The 22,793-nt window shown below is 49.7% G+C and overlaps 1 protein-coding gene across 4 annotated transcripts; it reads right to left on the minus strand.

Moving 5' to 3' along the window:
* Nucleotides 1-264: 264 nt before the first annotated feature.
* Nucleotides 265-21,801, minus strand: TENT5C (terminal nucleotidyltransferase 5C). Of its 4 annotated transcripts, none has more exons than XM_047083570.1 (3): nucleotides 21,709-21,784; nucleotides 19,945-20,068; nucleotides 265-5,875 (listed from the first exon to the last, which is right to left on the minus strand). In XM_047083570.1, the coding sequence occupies exon 3, from the start codon at nucleotides 5,848-5,850 to the stop codon at nucleotides 4,675-4,677; it is 1,176 nt and encodes a 391-aa protein (XP_046939526.1). In that variant the 5' UTR covers nucleotides 5,851-5,875; nucleotides 19,945-20,068; nucleotides 21,709-21,784; the 3' UTR covers nucleotides 265-4,674. The 4 variants fall into 4 exon arrangements, with proteins under 4 accessions (XP_046939526.1, XP_046939527.1, XP_046939529.1 ...); XM_047083571.1 differs by lacking the exon at nucleotides 21,709-21,784 and adding an exon at nucleotides 21,014-21,200; XM_047083573.1 differs by lacking the exon at nucleotides 19,945-20,068 and having other exon boundaries at nucleotides 21,709-21,801.
* Nucleotides 21,802-22,793: the final 992 nt, after the last annotated feature.

A 22,793-nucleotide genomic window follows, 5' to 3' on the forward strand; every position in this document is an offset into this window, starting at 1 on the left:
GAATGTAGGCATTAGCGGAGAAGCTAGGGTAACGAAGCTCAGATCACTCAGGCACCTTGGAGGAGAGCCCCAGGATTAAGGGACTTATGGCCCCAAGGTGAGCACATACCTCTTCCGGAGAGAAAGCCTCATCTTTCAGAGAAGTATCTAAGGCTGAGAGTGTTCATAACTGCCCCACCCCCTGCCATCACACAACACGTTTCCTGAAATCTTTAGTAGGTTCACTCACCGTGGAGGAGACACAAAGAAATGAGCACGACAAGGTTTTGGGGTTTTTTAAATATATCTTTATTTCTCAAACTCAAAGCTTTAATTCATTAACTTCTAATACAGTTTGCATTGACAAGTGATTTCACCTTCATCACATAAGGAGGTCAGTGACCATCACACCAAAGAGGAAACCTCACGCATCTTAGGCATCACTGAAGAATGAACATTTCGAAGGCTTTGCAAATGCAGAATAACAAAAAGCTTCCAATTCAGTCTAATGAGTATCTTACTTTTCATCTATATCAATTTGGAAATTACTAGCTAAAAACTCTTAATTTTCCTGAAACAGCTATTTTTTTAATCCATCAAAAAAAAAAAAAAAAAGACCAGATGTCTTCAGTTTTAAAACGCCCACCTATCCATCTTATTTAATGACTTCCTCTTTAATGGATGGTCTTCTCACCTCCCTATACAAACACACATGACAGTTTTGTACCAACTCGCACCAGCCCAGGCAAACCTCCAAGCATTTTCTTTAGCTTACGCTTAAACTATTTTTGAAAAAGTGATAGGTAAACAAGATTTAGAACTCACAAAAACAAAACAAAAACAAAAAAAACCCCACAAAAAAAAAACACACACACAAAACATTTTCTTTCCTGGTCCTCACCTTGGGGAGTCTCCACAAATAACCCGGCAAAGTTGCCAGGTTTAAAATACATCCTCCCTACGTACCTCCCTTGGTCCTCTGAATGGAATTGGCTGAATTGGAATAGGTTCCAAAACCAGCTGTGACATTCTGGTCTCTGCCAGATTAAGGATCCGAATCTACCCCTGGCAAATGGAAGCTCTTGACCTCGGAGAAGCCAACCGAAGGGTTCTCCCTGGTATACAGCCCCAGTCGGACACCCAGGAAATAACGGCCCCGGTGAGCGACAGGCTCTCTCCCCACACAGGGATAGCTATCAACACATTTGAGCCCAGAATCTAGCTGCGTCGTAAAACAAGGCACCAGTACCAGGAAGTTAACTAGAAAGGAGGTGTTCCTACAGTTAGGAAGCTGCTCTTCAGCGGCACCATTTCTCAAAGTCACCAAAGCAGTGCGAGTTAAAACCCTCACCTACCATGCAGGTAAGCAGCTAGTGCTCGCACGGACATGGAAGGACAAGCAGATTCAGGGCATCAGCGATGGGACTGTTAATGTGTCACCCCAAAAAGCGGGTTCACACACAGCTCACAGTGACTCAAGTCCCCAAGGTGAAAAAAAAAAATCAAACTGGGTGGGGTGGGGGCGCTTGACCGCCAAACCACATCTGTGAGCACACAGCAGGGACCCAGCGTCTTTCCTACCCGACTCCCCCCCTCCACCCCCCTGCCCCACACGCTGCCAGGTGCTCCCAAGTGTGGGCCAGGATACAGCCCACATGCGGTTAGCAGGGACCCTGATGTGAAGGTGTTAGTGACGGAGAGTTTAGTTTCAGAGTTGAAGTTGAGTGAGGAATCGTGTCTTCTTGCCAAAGTAAAATTTGAGGGTGAGACTGAAGCGCCAGGCCAGGAATTCAGACTGGGCCTTTCTGCCAACACAAGGGGAAACGGTACTGTTTTAATCTCGCTGCTGCTCAAACGGATTCCAAACAGCAGGCCAGGAAAACAAGCTGCGTACTTGCAGAAAGCATCAGAGAACTCTGTGGAGTCCTGAAGCAAAAAGGGATTGCTTAGATTTATATTAGAATTTGTACTTGAACTTTAGTGCCCTTAGCCACTGCCAAGTTTCATGTTACTCAACACACAAAAGAGAGGAACCACTGGTCTCAGTACCAGCTCAGGGTACCTGGTGCTTGTGTGAGCAGTGTGAAAGGCAGGTTTCAGCTGGACTTTCCAAACACCTGAAATTCAAGGTTACCTGGTCTATTCTGAGGCTGGCAAAGCTTGTAGAACAGGTAGAGACACCACCGGACCAGGGAGGGGTTTTAAAAGTGCAGCTTTGGTCAGTGCGGCTTTTTACCCCGATGGTTCTAGAACATGTGTCTCCTTTCAAACTTCAAGACAGCTGGGCTGACCAAAAACTTCAGGTAAGCAGACTGTACCAAAGATAGTCATCGTGCAATGGTAGTAAAGAACTGGGGCAGGGGGTGGGGGGCGCAAACCTGGAAATTTCTAGCAATTTCTGTGCTTCCCTCCCTCCTCAGAGGAGGACTAGTACCGGATAGCAAAAAAAATAGAAGCAGAAAGAACTCCAAGGGCAAACTGGAAATTTAATTACTTGATGTGGTTCTCTGATCCTATCTTCATCTGGAGCCTCGTCACCCTGATCGTCAAGCCTTCTAGTAGAGCAGCACTGACTTCTGTTAGCAAGTGCTTACGTTCATGGCTCCATCACATCTCAAAGCTCTGGTTAAACATATCTGTCACTTTTGTGCAAAGATGTTGCCATCCAACCACAATGGCAGCCTTTCAATGTCACGGAGGAACATGTAGTTTTCAAAGTTGGGATTCAGTCCTCATTGCCCCCCTTTTAACCCTGAAGCATGCTGGGCCCCCCTCAGTGTAGAACTGGCCTGGACTCAAAGCCAGTGAATTCAAATGTGACTGCGATTCACAGGGCAACAGGAGCTGGTTGCAGGAGCTGGTTGCCCACAGAAGTGGCTTCTATTCACCTAGCGTAGGACAACATGGATACCAGCTAAGCCTCGGGGTTCAGTCATGACCAATCTGCTTTAAGAGGACCAAGATCTCACATTCCAAAAAAAAAACCAAAAAAACAAAAAAACACCCTGAAAATACCATCTTCAGAAAAAGGTAAATCACTCGGTTTCTGCTAAGCCGTAAGGTAACTTCACTGCCTAAAGCAAGGAAAAAAGGAAAGCAATCACTCAGGGCTGGGGAATTCTATGGCCACGGAAGAAAGGAAAAATCAGGAGTGTGGATTTGATGAAGTCACTCTATAAACCAAGCTGGCTGGTGCTACTGAGTTCCTTTGCCCTTAGTGCCCTAGAGTGATGCTTTCTAAGAGATCCCACAGAAGTTTCAAAACTCACAATCTACTGGGAGGGCAGCAGCCCAGAACGCCCCCATTCACTGAGCTTGCTTTAGACTGGAGATTAACACTGTTTTCCTCCTAAAGTGCAGACAAGAAACAAGTACGGTCAAATCTACCAGAATAAGGAAGACGTTCTTCATGTACTCCATTCTTCCCAGAACACACCAGAATTAATCACGCCGCGCACACAAGGCCCGAGTGAGCGCGAAGCCTCTACCTCACGCACGCCACAGGGGCGGCAGGTTCAATTCCAAAGCAGTTTTCAGCCAAAGAACTCTGCCCACCACAGCAGGTCGTCCCACAGATCATTCAGCCCTGTTGAAATTCCTGAATTCATTTGCTGTCCAAAAAAGTCCGGGGAGGGAAATCGCTATTTTTTGAGTAAAGAACAAAAACAAACAAAAAGTAATCAGCCAAGGTACTCGAGAAAAACAGCTGGTCATACTCGGAATGTGACCAAAATGGGTTTCCAATTAAAACATGGGAAGACCCTCGCGTCAGTTACTGCAAGGACTCTGGACAATCCTTCGTCTTAGGAAGAGCAAAACTAAAGTGATAAGCTGCTGGGGGCGGGCGGGGGGCGGGGGGGGAAGGTGTCATTCAATAAGAATTCCTTAAAGAAAAAAAAAGAAAAAGAACATTCATGTTTCCTATTTACAATCAGCCCCTCCCCACCCCCACCACAATTCTGCTTTTAACATTATGTTCCACATTTTATTTTGTTTTCAAGTTACATTTCAAGCAAAGGTCTTTTTTTTTTTCCCCCCTCAGCAATATCTCACAAATCCTCGTGAGAGCACAACATCTAAACCATAAACCACTTTCAACCAGATCTCAATTCTCCAGCTACCGGCTTTGGTTTATTGATGAGAAGAAATCCTCAGCTCTGCTAACAGGGAATAAACATACGCAATTCAGTCTCCCGAACAGAAAAATGCAGTCACGAGACCACTCTCATGTCCACCATTTTCTGCCTGGCTAAAATTGGTACAAGAAAATAGACTATCACCACAACTTTCACCTAACAGCTGAGAACCCCAAGTGAGGGCCAACAGAGCCAACCGTAGGCCCGAGTGAGAAACACCGCCCAGGAACTTTCCCAGATTCCATTAGCGCACAGAGCTCCAAATGTTCCCGCGCGGATGTTTGAGACGTGACATGTTAGTGTCTCTCTCGGAAAGATGTGGATGGGTCCTACTTCCTATAGCGTTTTCCAAAGTGGCACTGGAATGATGGGGTCCCTTCAGGGTTGGCTCATGATATACTGTAGACCCATTCCAATGGGTGCACAAAGAACAAAATAAGCAGAATCAGAGCTGAGTTCCCCTTTAAAAGCCAAACACCTACATCTAGAAGGAGGCTCCCCTACCTGAGAGCCCTTGCCCTATTGGGGTCCCCGCTGTGGAAACCCTCAGGTCTCAGGGTTAGTTACAGGGTAGCCAGGTAGGGTACGGCTGGCTGTAGGTAACTGGGGGGTGGGCAACGTAGTAGTTGTTGAAGTTGCCGTCGCTGACGTACGGAGCTGGCTGGTAGTAGCAGGTGACGTTGGTGGCGTTGGGGATGATGTTTTGTTCTGCCAGCACGCGCAAGGCCAGGAGGGAGATGAGGTTCAGGGTCTGCCTCCGCTCGTGCCCCATGAGGCACACGGTGCTCTCGTTCACCACCCTGCGAAGGATCATGAGGTAGTCGTACTTGCTCCTCTCTTCCTCGGCAAAGTGGTTTTGAAGGTAGGTCTCCAGCTTCCTTTGCTGTTCGAGGATGTCCGGGAAGTCGATGAAAAACCTGGAGCACATGTAACGCTCTAACGTTTTGATCTCCTCCTGGTCCGTGGGCCTGAAGTCCCGCACCAGGAGGTTGCTGTACTTGAGCAGCCCCCCGCCCCGGATCTCTTCGGGGTTCTTGGTGGCGATCAGTCTGTTCTGCAGGTGGTCGAAGGCTTCCTCAAAGTCCCCGTACACGCTCTCCCCGATCACCGTGGGGTGGAGGTGCTCAGAGATGGGGCTAGTGGAGCAGTCGTAGAAAAAGAGCAACGAATCCAAGATGATCTGAAAAGAGTCCACGCTAAACTCGAACTGGCGCCGGATGGAGTCGACGAATTTCAGCTCCACGTTCCTCCCGTTCTTGTTGGAGAGGGAAATCAGGCTCCAGCGGTCCGTGTCCGTGCAGACCTTCACCAGTTTCTGGACGTAGGCCTCCTTCAGGGTGACCGGGCTGATCTTGAGCTTGTTCACACCCTCCGGCAGGAAGTTCAGGAGGGAGCACAGCACCACATCTCTGACCAGCTGAAACTCCGCCTCTGTGGGAAGAGCCACATGAAAGATGAGGTCCAGGTCTTTGCAACCCAGGCCGTTGTCTTTGACCAAGACGTGGCCAGCCGCAGAGCCGTTCAGCCGGACGTCCTGCACTTTGATGCCCGCCTCCTCCAGCCGGCTGCGCACGGTCTGGACGATGTCCTTCAGAGTTATCTCCAAGGTCGGAAAGTTGCCTCGTCCGTGGATGGGTACGACCTCGGTCAGGACCTCATGCAGACGGCTGACCTGATCCCAGCTGAGCACGCTGGAGGACAGGCAGTCCCTGGTATTGCTGTTCTCCTCTGCCATCTCGGGGGGTGTTCTTGCAGGGAAACTGCAAAGTGAGGGGGTGAGAAGCAGAGTTAGGAGTCACTCTTACGCGGCCCAGCACCTTGAGGGACTCAGAGAAGGGGCTGGTTGATCTCTGAACGCCGTCCCGCGTGACAGCGACAATCAGCACCCACTGCTGGGTGTTGCTGATATTCTGGAGAAGTATGTGGGAGTGGTGCCTGTGCGGAGGGAGGACAGAACACACCTGAACCTACCCTCTCCCAAATCTGAGGACCTCAGAACTCTGTCTGATGTGGGGCTGGCTGGTGTGTCTGCAAGAGGGTGGCGTGTGCCAAGGCAAGTGGACAAACTCGTTAAACAAAGCGACCTAAACACAGCATGACTCAGTAGAGGGCCTACAGGATTTGCTACTCTTCCTTTTTTTTTTTTTTAATAGAATTACCTCTCCTGCTTTTGCATGACTGACTACACCTTGAACTGGCTGCTAAATAAGCTACAACCCCCACACCTCGAACACAAGACCCCGCAGAGAAAGACCTCCTGCACTCCGTGAGGAGGTGAAGATTCCCCTCTGGGCTGCCTGCACACCAAGGAAAGGAAGTCGGATCAGTCCTGCCGGAACCACGGACACAGACACCTCGTGAGCAAGAATCCCATGTCCTTTTCACTTCCGGGAGTGGCCTGCCCTAGAGTTAAGCACCTCGGTTATCCAGAGTAGGACACCAAGGAGCGGCCTGAATGACAAAATTCTTGGCGACAAAGGCTGGGGTCAGCGTGGTGAAGGAACAGCTCTGCCAGCTAAGAGGCCCTCTGCGCGAGGTGGGAAAACTTCCTCGGGGCAGTGTGATCTGACTGGATGTTGAAATCGAGTACCTCAGAGCTACCCAAGGAGAATGAAGTTAGCTCTCAGTCCTAGGAGAAAAACATCCTGCGTCACGCGTCACTTGTTAGAACCGCAGTTACCAAAGTAATCTCCGACTAAGTGATACGTTTCAGAAAATGAAACACAACAGATCTCTGGAAATCCTGATATGTAAAAACAAATACTGCCGTATTAGAAAGTCAAGGTGCTTGGGGATCCACATGGGTCAAATGTTAGCTAGACAGACGTAAGAGCAGAAACAAAATGTCAAGGTGCTATCCTTGGACTTCAGTGAGAGCACAGAGTCTTCCTGCCCCCTTCACCTTCCTGACTTGCGAGGCACACGTAAAACCCATCCCAACAATTGCTGCGGTTTTATGGTTTGGAAACCGCTGTCTTTGCGTGCACACCCACCATGCACGGTCCTGAGGTTCCAATGTGGATTTTTAGCCTTGCGCTGGTGCCAGGAATCCTCGCCTTAATCGCTCAGGTCAGTGGGATGGTTGTCACTCACGGTTGGGGGGGCACCACTGGACACACCGAGACCGGCTTTCCAGGAGCTGGCCACGAAGAAGGTGGGTGCAAACACCACATAGCAATATAGGGCCATATGCGCTAGAAAGAAAATGGAACGTACAGGTAGAAGAAAGGAGTGTCCCTTGATTGGGGAGGACAAGAAGGCCACAGAAGAGTTCCCTGATGGGGAGGGGACCTAAGTTGACAGAAAGGCAATGTGGGCTCTGGGCTGGGGATTTAGGGGCGGAAGGTGGCATGCAGCCAAGACCTAGCAAGTTGTCCAGTCTGGCCATCATGCACCACTCAAGCCACAGCACAGGCTCCCTTCACTACGTAGGTTAAGGGGCCGAATCTGCTTGGCTCGCAACAGGAGGGGCGGTCACGTGATCCAAGCAGGCTCTAGGAAGCCCAACCTAGGGATGAGCACTCTTGTGCTTGCCACAGGAGAATACTTGCCAGTGGGCAGACAAAAGTTTCCCTTCAAACCTGTCTGGACAGCGTTAAAAAGCCCTCGACTACCTAGATCATTCTACCAAAGCACTCCTAGGTTAAGGATAATAAAAATTTGTGATGAAACACTGAATGTTTATTGTGGCTAGCACTTGGCTTCAAGTCAGATTTGGGGCGTCTTTTTAATGAGCTCTCTGTACGTTTGGTTCTTTGTGGCCCCTCAGTGATCAGCATCGGTGACTAGTACGCTGTGCCTAACAACATAGGGTGCTGCCCAGTTCAGTCCAAATGGCCATGGAAAGGTCTGGTGCTAGCTTTGTTTTGAGACACCGCTAAGCCACCTGTGATTCGGTGACACAGATTTCCATCAGCTGTGCTGACCTACCTATGAAAACACACTTTGCTCTACCTTGTGCATTACCTGTTATTGTGATTCTGAGTCTCATGTTTACAATACAAGGTAGGACAAGTCACAGTGACAGAGGAGTCGCAGTTGAATCAGTACTTGGAAGAGAAGGAACAATTTATTGTGATACCTCTAGGAAGAACCTCAATGTTGCAGAGGAAAATAACTATAGGAATGACTTTTGACTCATACTTTTTTTTTGTTTTCTTTAAAGGAGTTGTGGGGGAAAAATTTTTCTAAATTAAAGGCAGGACTATTGCCACCTTTAGAACAGTGGTCCTACAGGAGGAACATCTAAATCCAGTGAGAATCTGATGGAAGCCATCATTCCTCCTCCAGGAAGGGACTGGGGAGGGAAGGGGATGACATATACAGGAGACTTTTCATGTATTTTTAAATCTCTAAACTTGGTTCAAAGTTAGAATCTGTTTTAGATTGAAAATTTGTAAGGTTCATATGGGAGGAGGGGCATGAATGGCCAGAAAAGTTATGAGAAACAAGAATGATGTACATATTAGCCCCATAAGAGATATTATGAAGCCACAATAATTGAAACAATGTGGTATTGGTACAAAAAGACAAACTGATGGAACAGAATTTTTAAAATCTAGAAATAAAATCCAACACATAAAGGGATTTGGCATATGATACAGGAGAGAAAACGTAGAGAGAAATAGTAGAGAGCAAAAGTCTAGACATGTGATAGTTATCTAGGTTAAAAAAAAAAATAAAGTGGCTCCTTGTCTTGTGCCAAACTAAGATCTGGATGGATGAATTAGACTTAAGCACAAGAGGACGAAACTTTACGGGTTCTAGGGAAACATGGAATTTACATACACGTACACAGAGTAGGCAGTCCTTTGTAAGTCATGTAAAATCTCAAAGTCACAAAAGTCTGATACACACAAAAAAACACCTACATGGTAAAAGCACCACAAAGACGTCACACGAGCAGGCTAGGAAAATATTTGCATGATGAGGCAAAGTGCTTGTTTCATCAATGAAGGATGAGCTCCTACATATCAGGAAGACTGGCACCCCAATGGAAGAAGGGGCGAAGGGCACGAACTCAGATGCCTGACACAGTCACCCTCACGTTAAGGGATGGGCGTGCTAAAACTTTAGTGTATCATCCTTCCCCATCAGGTTAGCAGAGATCAAGCAGCAGATACCTTTGGGCACCCTGCCCATGAGTTCTCTCTGAAGAACAGTGTGGATGTCCTGTTTTAAGTGGATGTATTCTCCATACCAATTCTACTTCTAGGTCCTTTTGATCTTATCCTGTGGGTATGCTTGCGAGGGTGAACAAGGATGCTGGAGAATTATTTATGAAGGTACAGAGTCCTCAGCAGAAGGTTAAATGACTTAGTGCATGTATACGATAGCATACACTTAGATGGCAGTTGTCCAAAGAACGGCTCAATCTGTATGAATGTGAAATTCTAGTTGAGACTTATTCAGAGAAAACCAACACTGTGTGTGTAAAAGCACAAGCCCATGCGTGTACAATCATACACACCTCTGGAAGGAAACACAAGTAGTTCAACCTGCCTCTGGACTGGGAGACGAGACGAAGAAAACTTACTTTATCCTTTTTGAATTTAGAACCTTCCCATGTATTAATTGAGAACTGTTAAAATCTCATGAGCCATTTCCTAAAATCTTTCCCCCATGAGCCTGCTCACTCCCCTGCTGCCTGATTCCTTCCATCCCTTTCCTATCACTTCCTGTGTCTCTATGTCCACGTGCCCCAATCAAATACACATAGAAACTTCCCCTCTGAGCCTTAAATGTTGATCTCTAGGTGCGAGCTGGGGAGGAGGGACTGGTTTTCTCCTAGAATGGCTTTTAGTCAAGTTTCTCTTTCCCTACTGTTCAAAAGAAGATGTCCATTGCTTGTCAAAAATCCTCCAGACTTCCAAAATAATGGATAAGCCATCTCACCTAGTGCCATTCCAGGTTTGTAATCCAAAGTGTTCTTCGTAGTTTTGTAGGAATTGCTATTTCACATTTCAGACATAGTATAGCGACCCTGATGATGCTGTTACGTTGACTGCTTGGCTACCACGGGAAGACCCCTACTACATGCAATCAACACTTCTCCAGGCCTCTAAGAGGTCGTGGTTGGCATCTTCTATGCCAGCTTCTTCTGACACACGTGTGAACAGTGGAGTTAACTTTCAGAAAAAAGTAGCCCCTATAGAAGCATGTTGTGCAACTGGCGAGTGACAAATCTATGGTGTAGCTCTTAATTCTTCCAGTGTTCATGACTCAGGAACAGAGGAGCTCAAGCGAGCGAAGCCTCAAATTTGGGCTGGATTCATATTTGGTACTTAGCTCATTAGAAGAGCCCCGAATTATAAGTTATTGGTGATTATTACAAAGGAACTCTTTGTTTTCTCTCAACCATCCAAGCAATTTCAAATATCGAAAGTATATTTTTTAGTTACTCCAACGAACACTGGTATTACTAGAATAAATCCTCCAACTTTCAGGCCCTGAGGGCTTAGATAACGCACCAGAGCTTAGTGCGACAGTTTGAGTTTTAATTAACCACTTGAAATCAACCCTGATATTGTGAAACACACATTCCCAATTCATGAAAGGCCCAGGTTCAAGGCCAATTCTGTTCAGCAGAATTAGCACAATAATGACTAGGAAAAAAAAAATCAGTGTGAAGGCTGGTAAATTCAAACTAAAGTGTATGATTTTCCTCTTACTGCCTGAGAAGCAGATTTATTGTATTTTTGCACAGTAGAAACTGGGCAAGGTGGGAACCAGGATTTCTCACTGATTTGGAAATTCAGGCATCTTTTTACAGGTGAGGATGGCCAATTGCCTCCTCAGTTCAAAGTACTTAATCTTCTGGAAAGTGGGACTCGTGATGACCACCTACCTCAGGTGCCCTGAATTCCCTTCTCTTCTCTCATCTGGCTGCAGTGGACAGGTGGAACATGAACACTGGAAGAAAGCACGTTTGCAGAAATGACAGCAAAAGGTGAGAGGAAAAGACCGACTAAGCCCAAAGAAGATTATACCAAGTTCCCTAAGGACAAGTTCATGTCTAATTTACCCATGTTTTCCCATGGCCTGGGACAGAGGCCCTCAAAGGGAGGTTGATCTGAAAACTTATGATTAGGCCTTAATTGAAAAGAAAACAGGAGAGAGAGAGAGAGAGAGAGAGAGAGAGAGAGAAAGCTAGGTATTTCTAGTCCTGCTTTATAGCTTATCTGGATCCCAGAAACAAGAGCGATGGAGACTATGAAAGCATGGGGAGGACTCAAGAGCACAAGCAGGACAGATGGGCAGGCAGGTTGGAGAAGAGCATGTGTAACACTTCTGGGTCTTATGGTCAAGGGCTTACAAATCATCACTGAGTCCTATTTATGCCTGGTGTTAGGCACAGACACCGTCCGGAGAGTTCTCGGTACATGTGGAGATGTACATCTACAAAGTTAAGGACAGTGTGTAGTTAAGTCTTGGTCTACGATACTTAACACAAAAGCTCTAGAAGGTATGGTCCCAAAGGTTTCATGGAAATGCTGAGGTGTGAACGGAGGCTCTCGGCTATGGCAGACCTCCCATCCACTTCAGAGAGAGCTGAGCAACGCCCTCTTCCTCTGACCCTGCTGGGGTGTAAGGATACGAAGGGACCTCAAACACATTTCAACATTCCTTTGATGACAACATTTCCTTTCACTGTTACTGGATGTTACCTCCAAAGCCTGGACCTTCCTAGTAATGCTTTCCAGCTCCAGGTCAGAGACCCAACCATGGGCAATGGACCAAGCCTGGTGACAGACTACCGGAGGTGTGTGTGCAGAACAAAGACACCTGCTGTCCCCAGCTCCTGGCTGAGAGGGGACCCGTGCACCCGCGGCAGGCCTCTTCCCCCTCCAATGTCCAACAGAGGACACGAAGGAAAAAGAAACTGCATCACTGCATATAAAAACCTGGAGTTTAAGCGGAAGTGAAAAAGGATGCAAGACACAACATCATATTCTGTCTCACCAATTCTTTCAGCAACCTGAGTGAATGAGAACCACAACTCTGGTCCTCTTTCCCCTTATAAAACAAAGGTGCAGATGTGCATGCAAAACCAAGGGTGCTCAGTATAACCACTTCACACCCACTCCCGGTTAACCCTCACAAGCACTCTGAGGAAACCACCAATGTCCCTTGCGTGCAAATTAAGGAACAAGGATTAGAAAAGATTCAGTGAATGGACTCCAGATCCTCAACTCCAGAGCTAAGGTTCGAACTCCTGGAACCGGCAACGGCTCCCACCAAGCTCGCCCGGCTGCTGGCAGGGTGGGAGGTGGGGACAGGGCAGCAGGCTCATGCTACAAGCCCACGGATGCACTGGGATGACCAGTTCTTGCTCCCCTACAGCGATCACTTCTAAAAGAGAGACCGTATTGGTCCTATCCAAAAAAGGACCGTGACACCTTATGTCCACCACATACGCTGAAAAGAGCAAAGCTTGCATCAATCACCCTTTATTGCCTGCTTTAGAGCAGACTGCAGTTGAGCAAAGGACAGGAGTTGGTGTTCATCTTCAAGGACGCCAAGGTGGTTTAGGAGTGCCCTTCAGAGAGGCACCAGAGAAGGTGATTCATTGGCCACAGTGTGGGGAATCGGATATCTCAACGAGGACACGCATCAGCTGTTTCATAATAGAAACATCTTACCAGTCCTACACACTCAGAAACCACTTACCACTTCCTCAGAAGCTCCTAGCCGGGACTAGCAGGTGCACAGCCCTCCAGGGCCTCTTCATGTAGAGAGGGCCACGGCCTGGAGACACCAAATGTGACCAGATGGCGAGCCAGGTGCCCTAACATGAACCACCAAACCCTATCTGATCCAGCTTTGTCTGGATCAAATCATCTGACACGTACACCGAGGCTACAAGGGAGATACTATTATCCCTACTTTGCAGGTGAGGGGACTGGGGAACAAAGAGGTTACACAAAGTGTGAACTGTCCACGGATGCCCTGCCGGGAAGTGGCACAAAAGCCACTGAGAGGTTTCCTAGGAGGTGGATGGTTTTGGCGCACGTCTTGGGACTGGGGTAGGGCCCTGAAGATAAGCTAGTTGCTCAGGTAGTTGTAGAAAGTAGACGGCAGCAAGAAGAAGGCAAGAGGGGAAAGGTACAAAGGTCTTTTTATAGGATGGTGGGAAGGAAGCTGGCTAGATGTGCTGAGGCGCCTGAGTGAGGCAGGCCAGACGGCAGGTACCGGAAGCAAAGGCAGAAACACTCAGAGCATGAGTTACCTAACAGCTGTCAGTACAGAGACCCTCTCCCTCAAGATCACCCTGGATTCGGGGAGGCATGCAGCCTGGCTGGAGCCACCAGAATTGAAGGTAATTATGGATAAAAATGGTAATCATGGTGCTCAGGTTTGTTTCAAAGGAGCAATGGCTGTGAGGTGAAGGCCTCGTTCCGCACGTTGAGGGGGCTCCCCGATGCCAGCCAGGCCACGAGGCTGTGGCTCGCAGAGGGCTCAGGGACAGCTGCAGGACGCGCTCTGCTGGCTAGAAGGTCAGCAGTGTCGATCTACTGATAAAGCCACAGAACAGGACACTCTGAAGACAAGAGGGCCATTTTCTCAGATCCCAGGAACTGACAACCCAACTGGAGCTGCAGAGAGAAGGTAGGTAAGTTTGCAAGAAGTGATGGGAACCCCTCGGGCTACCTGGGGAAGGAGAGCTGGAACAGAACTGAACACAAAACAGCCTGGAACAGACTAACGAACACACACGTGCTGAAACTGAGCCTGCACACCTGTTACTTTTCCCAACTGCACAGAGTTTGGCCCTTGAGGTTCCTATGCCCTCGAGAGAAAAAAGCTGGGCACTCTGCATGACCGTGGACTTGATAAATACAGCAGATCAGCGGGCAGAAAGGGAAAAAACCAGGGCCAAAGTAGATTCTTTTTTCTGAAGAGAAATCCTCCCTTAATCCTTGAATGTCTCGTGAAGGCCAGGAGTTACCAAGGCCCAGGGGGCAGCCCGAAGAAGCCCGTGTCTGCCAGCCGCCAGCCCCTCACCACCAGGGAGGGGGCCATGTTCTGACCCCTCTGCCCCAAACACAATGTTACAGACAACCGAGAGGCACATCGGTGCTTAATGTAAACGTACACGAAGTAAGACTTCACATTAGTAGGCAGCCCAAAGCAGGAGAACCATATAATGCCTTGTTTATTAAAAGGACAATAAAATATATTGTGTTAGCTTTTTCTAAGAAGTTATTTTTACAGTTGCCCACTCAAAACACCCACAAACAAACAACCACCCTGTGCCACAGAACTGTGACCAGAGAAGATGTTTCTAAGTCGGTGACACAGCCCATCGTGCAGATGGTCTGTTCTCACTCTTAGCTTGGTCACATTCAGCCGGGCGTCTCAATCTATTTTCTCAGGGTTATCAGCACCCTCTCAGCCATTCAACACCGTCGTGTACTACAGCCAAAAAATTTGGCGTGATTCCCATGGCAACAGGGGTGCTGCCTGAGCTGAAGGAAATGGGGTGTCCTGGACGGGAGCAGAAGTGGGCCACAGACCCCAGTGACCCCAGCTTTGCTCTGAGCTTTGAGTTTGGGGGTTGGGGGAGGCCCTCACAAGTTCCTCCCATCTCTGCCAGCATACGGTCCTAGTGGGTATCAGAGATCGGGCTCTGTCCACAGACACCCGCCCTCAGAAGACTCCACGCGGAAGGCACTAGCCCGTCTTTCAAAATAGGACGCGTAAGCAAGTGTGGCTGGAGAGATAACGCTGGGAGAACTCACGCTGTGGCTGCAAAACAGAGCAAGATGGAATCAAAACATGGGCCCAGACAGTTGGGACACCACAGTTGGGAGTGCTTGAAGGAATACGCCGAAGGCATCACAGATGTAAACATTCACAAGGACAGAACACAGACATCTTTACGTGGAAGCTGAGCATAGGAGTCATGATTTTTCCAAGGTGTCAGCAATATTACGCCCTACGCACACCACTCGAACTGGAAATAATCCCTGTTCAGCTTGGCGCCCCACTTCCTCCTACCAATTGCCTCTTTCTAAATCAGAGAGGCTACTGGTCTGACTCATTTAAAGAGATCTCCAGAGCTGGCCCCACCATTTTAGAGATTGACTATACTGAGAAAATAGAAGGACTCCTTGGAGGCTGTTTACCACAAGAATGAGCAAGTTTACATACAGTCCACAGGGTCCAAGGGCTGCTGGCCTCTGGGGTCTATCAAGGGTTGCATCCCACCTGACTCTCCAGCTTAGAACTTTGAACAGTTGTCAGGTTTCCAGAAGGAGGGCCTCAGTTTGCTGTCCCGTCACTAGCAGCATCCCTGAGCCTTATCAGGAAAGGGACAAGCTCGAGTGTAGCACTTATCATACTTTAGACACATACACACGCCCCATTCACATATGTCTGAGTGTGAGCTGGCTTCCATGCCTGTGAGGATACTAATTATGCACAATCGATCCAGGTTTCGGTCTTGCACAGACCCGTCCCTGTAGCAGACACCTGACCTCCAGGTCTGAGCACAGCAGCAGCCTGAGTGTAACATCACCAGGCTCAAGGGTCCCTCTGGCCTTAAAAATGTGTGAAGAATGGAAACTTAGGTGGATGGGCAGCATGGGGGATGGAGGGATGCATTAAAGTGAAGGAGAAGACCATGGGGTGGTACCTACTCCTGTACCAACTGCACCTGAGGCAGCCAAGCCACCTTGAATTTGGTATCCCTACATGTGTGGAGCTTTGCATGCCACGAATACGGCCCACTAGGATGGTTAAGCTAGCATTTACCGAGTCATGTGTTGGTGTCATTTGGCAACTCATAGACACCCCTTGCTTGAAAGTTACTTCCTCTTGCATTTTCAAATTTTGGTCATTGATAAATCTTAATTGTTGATAAACGGGTGGAGTCCTGGTCCCCTGCCAGTGTCAGATTTCCTCTGCAGTTCTTTGAAATTCTATTTCCTTGTAATTATTCTCTAAGAAACCACCAAAAAATGGAAGAATGAGCACTGGGCTAGAAATCAAATATCCTGTGTTTTAGTCTCAGGACTGACTCCCAGGGTAAATGGGTAGCAGTAAGTTGGCCACGATGACCGCATTTCCCTTCGTTCTTCCCAGTATCTGAGGGCTTACTATGTTCCAATCGCCGTTCCAGGAGTTTACAATCAGTTCACTGGTAAGCAAGAGACAAAGACCCCTGCCCTTGTGGTGCTCACAGCCTAGCTCACACTCTTCTTCCATAACTTGCTGTTGCTACCTCTTGGCTCCCACTCATGCAGAATCTGAATTTGAGAGGGAGACACTGGACAGCTGGTGTGGACCCATGCTGCTCAATACCGTATCCACAAGCCTCATGTGGCCCTTGAGCACTTGAAATGGGACAAGTCCACTTTGAGACATGCTGGGAATCTAAAATACACCCTGGATTTCAAGGACTCAGTATGAGGAAAAAAAAAAAAAAAAGAGTAAAATCTCATTTATATTCTTTATGTTGATTTCATATGGAGATGTCACCATTTGCCATGACATTTCCATGGCATTACAAGATCACAAATAACATCGTGGCTTGGACCCATCTTAAGGACATGGGGGGGCCTCTTTAACCCATGATGGGTAAAATTATTAAAACTCTTTTCACCTATTTTAGCTTTTTGAGGACTTCTAAAAACTTAACTGTGGCTCTCCTATTTCTACTGGACGGCACTGGTCTACCACCCTCATACAACGAAGAAACGGAGGCCTGAAGCAGGAAAGGCACAGCCAGGACCCAAACTTGAGCACTGTCACAAGTCAATGCAGCCTCAGAGGCCGGGGGGAGGGAAGACCAAAGAGCACGAGAGGCCTGGGCACCGGAGACCGCAGCAGCGCTCGCTCCCAGCCTGGGGACAAGTGGCCACCAGTGCCTGGACACGTGGCAGGTGCTCACTTAGTGTCCACTTCGTGTCTCCCCCTGCATCTGCACTCTTCCCACCGCAGCCACCTTACAGTTACTCCACGTGAAGGCCACAACCGGCCGAGACCACGCACGGTCAGCTGGCTGCGATGCCCACCTCCCCAACCACCACGAGCACCGGTCAGGGATGTGTTTGGGGGTGGGGTGTAGACAGCCAGGCAAGGTGGAGGATTACCCTTTCTCCCACTCTCGCAAGGGCTAAGCCAGGGGAGAGAGACGTATGGCAACGTGAGGGGGTGGGAGTGGTTCGAGATTCATGGAGAGTTTTCTTCTCAAAATGGGTCCTCCGAGAGTGAATAGGGAGACAGTTATGGACTTTGTGTGTTCATCCGGTAAAGTACAGAAGAGGCGAGTAATGAGATATGAGGACCCTCAGGCGGGGTAACATCAGAGCCTCTCAGAAGGGTCTAAAGCTGGCTAAAAATGTAGTTTGGTGAGACTGAGTTGTTCAAGCAGCTGAGTATGAATTCTGTGAGGCAAGGGAGGGCAGTTAGGAAGACTCATCCAAGGGAAGTGGAGAATAGACAGAAGGTCAGAAGGGTACAGGTCCTGAAAAGGAACTCAGCATCCAGAGGGATGGGCAGTTCCTGGGAGTCCTTCAGGTGGTGTTTGAGGGGCATGGGATGTGCGACTGGCCAGAGAGGCTCACTACTGCTCTCACGGAGTCGCTGTCTACAGGGCCCCGAACCAGGTCAGTGACGGCAGTGGGAAACAAAAAGTTAAAAAGATAAAAGGTCAGCAGAACTAGCAGCCTAGTGAACTGGAGAGAGAAAGGCTGAGCGAGCCATGTGAGGCTGGGGTTGGGGTGGATGGGTAGGAGGGGAAGTGCCGGGAGAGAGCAGGTCCGGAGCTCAGCTTAAGGGATTTCAGCTGCTGGCCAATTGGTAGTCCCTGCCCTTCAGCTCCAAGCCCGGCCAACTGAGGCCACCATTCAGAAAAAGGCCCAGACGCCACCCGGCACTTTAGGCTGGAAGCATCCAACCCAAAAAGCTTCCGGCACCTTAACCCACCAAAAGGATATCTACCTAAAGTGCACTTCCCTCTCTGAGAGCAATGGCAGCTGAATGCTAGCAGAGCACTGTATCCAATTAACAGGAGCACTGTCTGTGCACCAGGCCCGGCTCTAGGTGCTGGGGATTCAGCAGTGAGCACAGACCCCCGCCTTCCTGGGGCTCACAAGCCAGCGGCAAAGACAATCGAGCAAAAACCAAGTGCCCAGACCTTCTGAAGCCAACCCAGCTCCTCCTGCATTCTCCAGAACACCTCCCCAGGCCTTTTCACCTATCGCTGCCTTGGCCCCTGCAGCACCTGGCATACACTGCGGCCTGGGGAGCGTTTAACTACTTACTGGCTCAATCACTGTTATCCAAGAAATAAACACTTGATGCAGTTCGGGGACCGAGACTCCGCAAGGCTCTACGACTAAAACATAGGCTACACGGAGTTACTTAAAATCAGCAAGTGTATCTTCATATTAGCTTTTTCCTGTTATTCCAAAAAGTTCTGCAAACAGTTCTAGGAGAGGCTACAGGGGCCAGCTGTACAAAATCCACTGATTCTAAACAATTCCTGAGGCTTTTTCTTACATAGCTGGGTTATACAAAGATGCTTCCTCTAAACCATTTAGATTCCAAATAAGAGCCTCCTTATCATACATGCAGTAAAAGGATAAAAAGGCTTGAGACCAGAAGTCTTAGAAGCATCACAGGAGATCAGCACTACCGCTGTATCTGTTTTCTTCAAACACATGAACATTTCTTTAGACACAGAGGTGGCTGCTTCATCATACATAATATAGCATATGCCAACTTGGTAGGCTACAGTCAAAACACCAAGATGGCAGAACACATTTTTCTATACTGTCAGTGACATCACAAAAAAGCAACGAACCTTATCTAACCAACATAATGTTTTATCCCAAGTAACACCTTGGACTCCATATTACTTCCCTTGAACCCCTAAACACACACACACACACACACACACACACACACACACACACACACAACACACACACCTGTTGTGAGACCAAGAAACCCAACACAACAAGTTTAACTTAACTCATCAAACTAGTCTTGGGCTTCCACAACATCTCCTGGTAACACAATAAAGGTTTGCCACATCCATTCGGAGCCCTTGGCTGGTCACTCTTTGGTGACTGCCCCCCTGCGCCAACATCTCCAAGATGAAGGCAAGGTACCACTTACTTGAGCAGTTTTAAAAAATCATGTCGTTTTCTAACTTTGTATCAAATGTGTCTGATTGCAGGCACTGGAAGAACAAGGGCACCCCAGTCCACGCTAAGTTATCTTCATTGCTAGGCGGTTCTCTGGGCTTTCAGAAGTACGAGGACTTCTCTGTTCTTTGATGGGTAGTGCAAGATGTGCACAATTTGCCCTGGCCTTGAACCCTGAGGGATGGAGGCCAAGTGGGGCCTATTGGGAAAAGCAGGGGTGAGGGGTGCTGTAACTCAGGAGGGGATTTCGTGAGCTACTTGTACTCACAGTACAGCTGAGGAAACCAAGGAGGGAGAACCACGGGTGCTCAACTAAATCACACTCATTCTGACAAACGGGCAAGATCCAAGTCGTTCCCCTCAGAGGTACCCCAACTTAATCTCTGGATACAAGGTAGGTATTGTGGAAGAAACTCAACATAGAGTGCTGCTGTCGGCTCTGTGTATACCCTGTTCTGAAACTAGGGACCTTTGTTTTGGGTAACGATTGAGAGGCCTCCTGGCGGAGAAAAAAAACTTTGTTTTTTTGTTTGTTTGTTTTTAATGTTCATGTTATGTTATGGGGCTCTCCCTACAGCTACCTGAACGACTGTATACAATCTACCAAAACCTTCTTTCTAAAAACTCCTTATTGAGATGAGAATAAACGAACACTAAAGATATGCGTATACCTTAAGACACAAGGTTTCAGTTATCTCAAGTAAAAGCTTGACTCCAGAGATATTAAGGTTTCCATCTTCACAAACAAGAATGTCAAAGGACAGAACCCCTGCTGGTACAGCTCAGACCGCCTCCCTGAAAGCGAAGAGAAAAGTCAGCATTCTCCAGTCCACACCGCACCCCCTTCAATGGCAGGGTCTCACGTGTGGGTCTCACTCCCTCAAAAATACCTTTGGGGATTTAAGACACAGCACAATTCTTGGTAAGCGCTCCTACCTCACCCCGCCCCCACCCGCAGCGCCCCAGGCTGCCTGGCTTGCTTCCTTGCCGGCTTCTTTGCCAAGTTACTCCCGTGGAAAGGTTAGTGTAGCCAACAATGGCCACTCTCATCACCCCACCCCCTTGGAGGGCAGCTGGGCCAAGCCAGGAGTCTACTTTAGAAGGATTTAATAATCTTTTTTTTCCTGAGGAGGTTCAGGTTCCTAACCCACCTACCAAATAGCCCGAATATCAACCGTCACAATACAAATGATTACAACAGTCTGCATAAACGCTGACTGCAGTAGTGCACTTTAAAGCACTCCATTGCTTGCATACTATAACTCCATAAAAAAAATTAAAAAAAAGTTTAAAAAGGCAGCAGGTCGCCACCTAAGACAAGGGCTTTGCCAGCCGTGCAGAAACCTTCCTCCAGACAAAAAAAAAAGGGGGGGGGAGGGGACACAGCTGATCCCTCCTCCGGGGTCCAGCCTTATCGGTTGGTTCTCGAGGATGGGTGAGCCGGCGAGTCCTCCAGGGAAACTTCCCAGGCTCTTCTCCGGGAAGTTCTCCCTCCCTGCGAGGTAGCGCAGTTTTGTTTTCTCTCCCACCTGCGTTCTGTGTTTAGGCGTACAGCCTCCCAACCCACAGCGGTCGAGTTCACAACCCTCCTCTGACTCTCCTCCCACCTCTGCGATCTGGGGCAGCCTCCCGCGGCGGCCGCACCGCTGGCCAGCCGAGTCAACTCACTGTCAGGCTTTCAGTCTACACGGGTAAGCAAGTTTCATTCCTAAAAGGGGAGGGACCAGGCAGGGCACAGACCCCGTATTCCCGAGAAGTTTCCAGGAGAAGCGCAGCGCAGAAGTCACTCGCTTGGACCACTTTGCGGCTCACGGTGTCCGCAGCCTAGTGTGAGTCCACGGAAAGTTAGGGATCTCTGCCCTGGTCTCAAACCCCGGGGCTTGGCGCCGAGCCGGGGCAGCGCCCCTCCCCTCGCCGGCCGGAGACGAGCCCCTGACCGCTGCGTCTCCAACTGCGCCTCCCAAAACCGCCGTGTTCGAATTCGCGCTCGGCCGGCCGGCGGCGGCGTGCGTGCCCGCGGGAGCGCAGGCGGGGCGGGGGCGGCGGGGGCGGCGGGGGCGCCGTCGGGCCGGGACGGAGCTGCAGGGCCCCATCGCCCACTCTTCGGCCGCCCCGCCCGCGGGACGCGCGGAGCAGGAACTCGCCGAAGTTTGCCAAGCCCCGGCCGAAGTCTCTGGAAAGTTGTAGCTCCCTCTCGGGGCGTCTCGACTGGTCCTCACGGGGCGGGGGGGCGGGGGAGGTGTGCTGTCGCAGGAGCCGGAGGGGCCCGGCACCTGTCTGCACCTCCCCTCCGGCTCCCGCGCCCCCACCAGGCTCTGGGAAGACTTGAGAGCTCCGCTCGGCGGGGACAGACCCCCCCCCCCCGAAGGCGGAGCGCGCGGTTCTCTGGGGCCGCCCCTTCCTCGCACCTTCAGGGGAGGGGGCCGGGGACTCACCTGGGCGGCGGAAGAGGAGACGACAGAGGTAGGTCCTTGGCGAGGGCAGCCCCCAGCAGGAGCGGCGCGGTCACTACAGCCCCCAAGCAGCGGCACCGAGTGAGCGGTCTTGCCGCCGCCCCCTCCGTTCTTATACGGCCTGGCCACGCCTCCGCAGGCTACCCCCGCCCCCACCCCCGCCCCTGAGCCTGCCCTCCCGGGGGAGCGAGGGGCGGGGGGGGGGGGGCGGAGCCGAGCCCACGGGGTCCTTCCGCCTGGGCGCTGACGGCGAGGGCAGGGCGAAAGCTGCCCTCTGATTGGCTCCTCGGGTGAATGGTTGCCGGGAGACCAGTAAATCTTCGGCGGCGGGAAGGGGCGGGGTGCTGAAGGAGGTAGCACTGCGCAGGCGCAACACAGGGCGCCCGGGTTGACGCCCCCTTAACTTCGGAGTTACCGAGACTCTCCTTCTACTTTCCACCATGCTCTTTGCTGCTCCTGCTACCATAGAACTCTTCCTCCCAGGCTTTTCCCATCTCCGTCCTGCTCCACTCCCTCTCAGGCCTCTTTCAGGCCTCTTTTTCTCTTGCTTTTCTGAGGATTTTCGCGTTGGTTCTCTCTCTCTCCAGGAGTGGGGAGTGAAACTCCTACGCCTACCTCTGGCGTGTGTTTTGAAGTGGAAAAAAAAAACATAGCGTTTCTGGGCCGGGGGAGCAGCTTCCCTTTGCCCTGAGCAAATTGCCTGGAAGCCATGGGGGGGGGGGGGGGAAGGGCTGGCGCCATTGGTTCTCTGGCTTAGTTTAGTTACCACCTGTGCGCGGTTAGTGGGCCTGCGGGCCTCGAGGAATTGGTCGCCAAGCCTGGCAACCGCGACAGCTTGGGCCCTGCTCGAAATGCCTTGTATGTTATATAACATTGCAAGCGGGGCTTGGACACCATCCACTCGTTCCATAGCCAGCGGTGTAGAGTCCAGCTTCTAAATTCAGAGCAGTCTGGGTTGGGATCTGCACTCACCACCTATATCTGTAAGGCTTTTGGCAACAAAGTTAACCAACCCTCCATTAATCTGTTTCTTCACCTGTATGACGGGACTAACAGCTTTCTGAGTT

Source organism: Lynx rufus, unplaced genomic scaffold (assembly GCF_022079265.1).
Source record: "Lynx rufus isolate CCGP_SWC_20201006 ecotype Redwood Valley unplaced genomic scaffold, mLynRuf1.p SCAF_2, whole genome shotgun sequence".
Classification (NCBI taxonomy): Eukaryota; Metazoa; Chordata; class Mammalia; order Carnivora; family Felidae; genus Lynx; species Lynx rufus.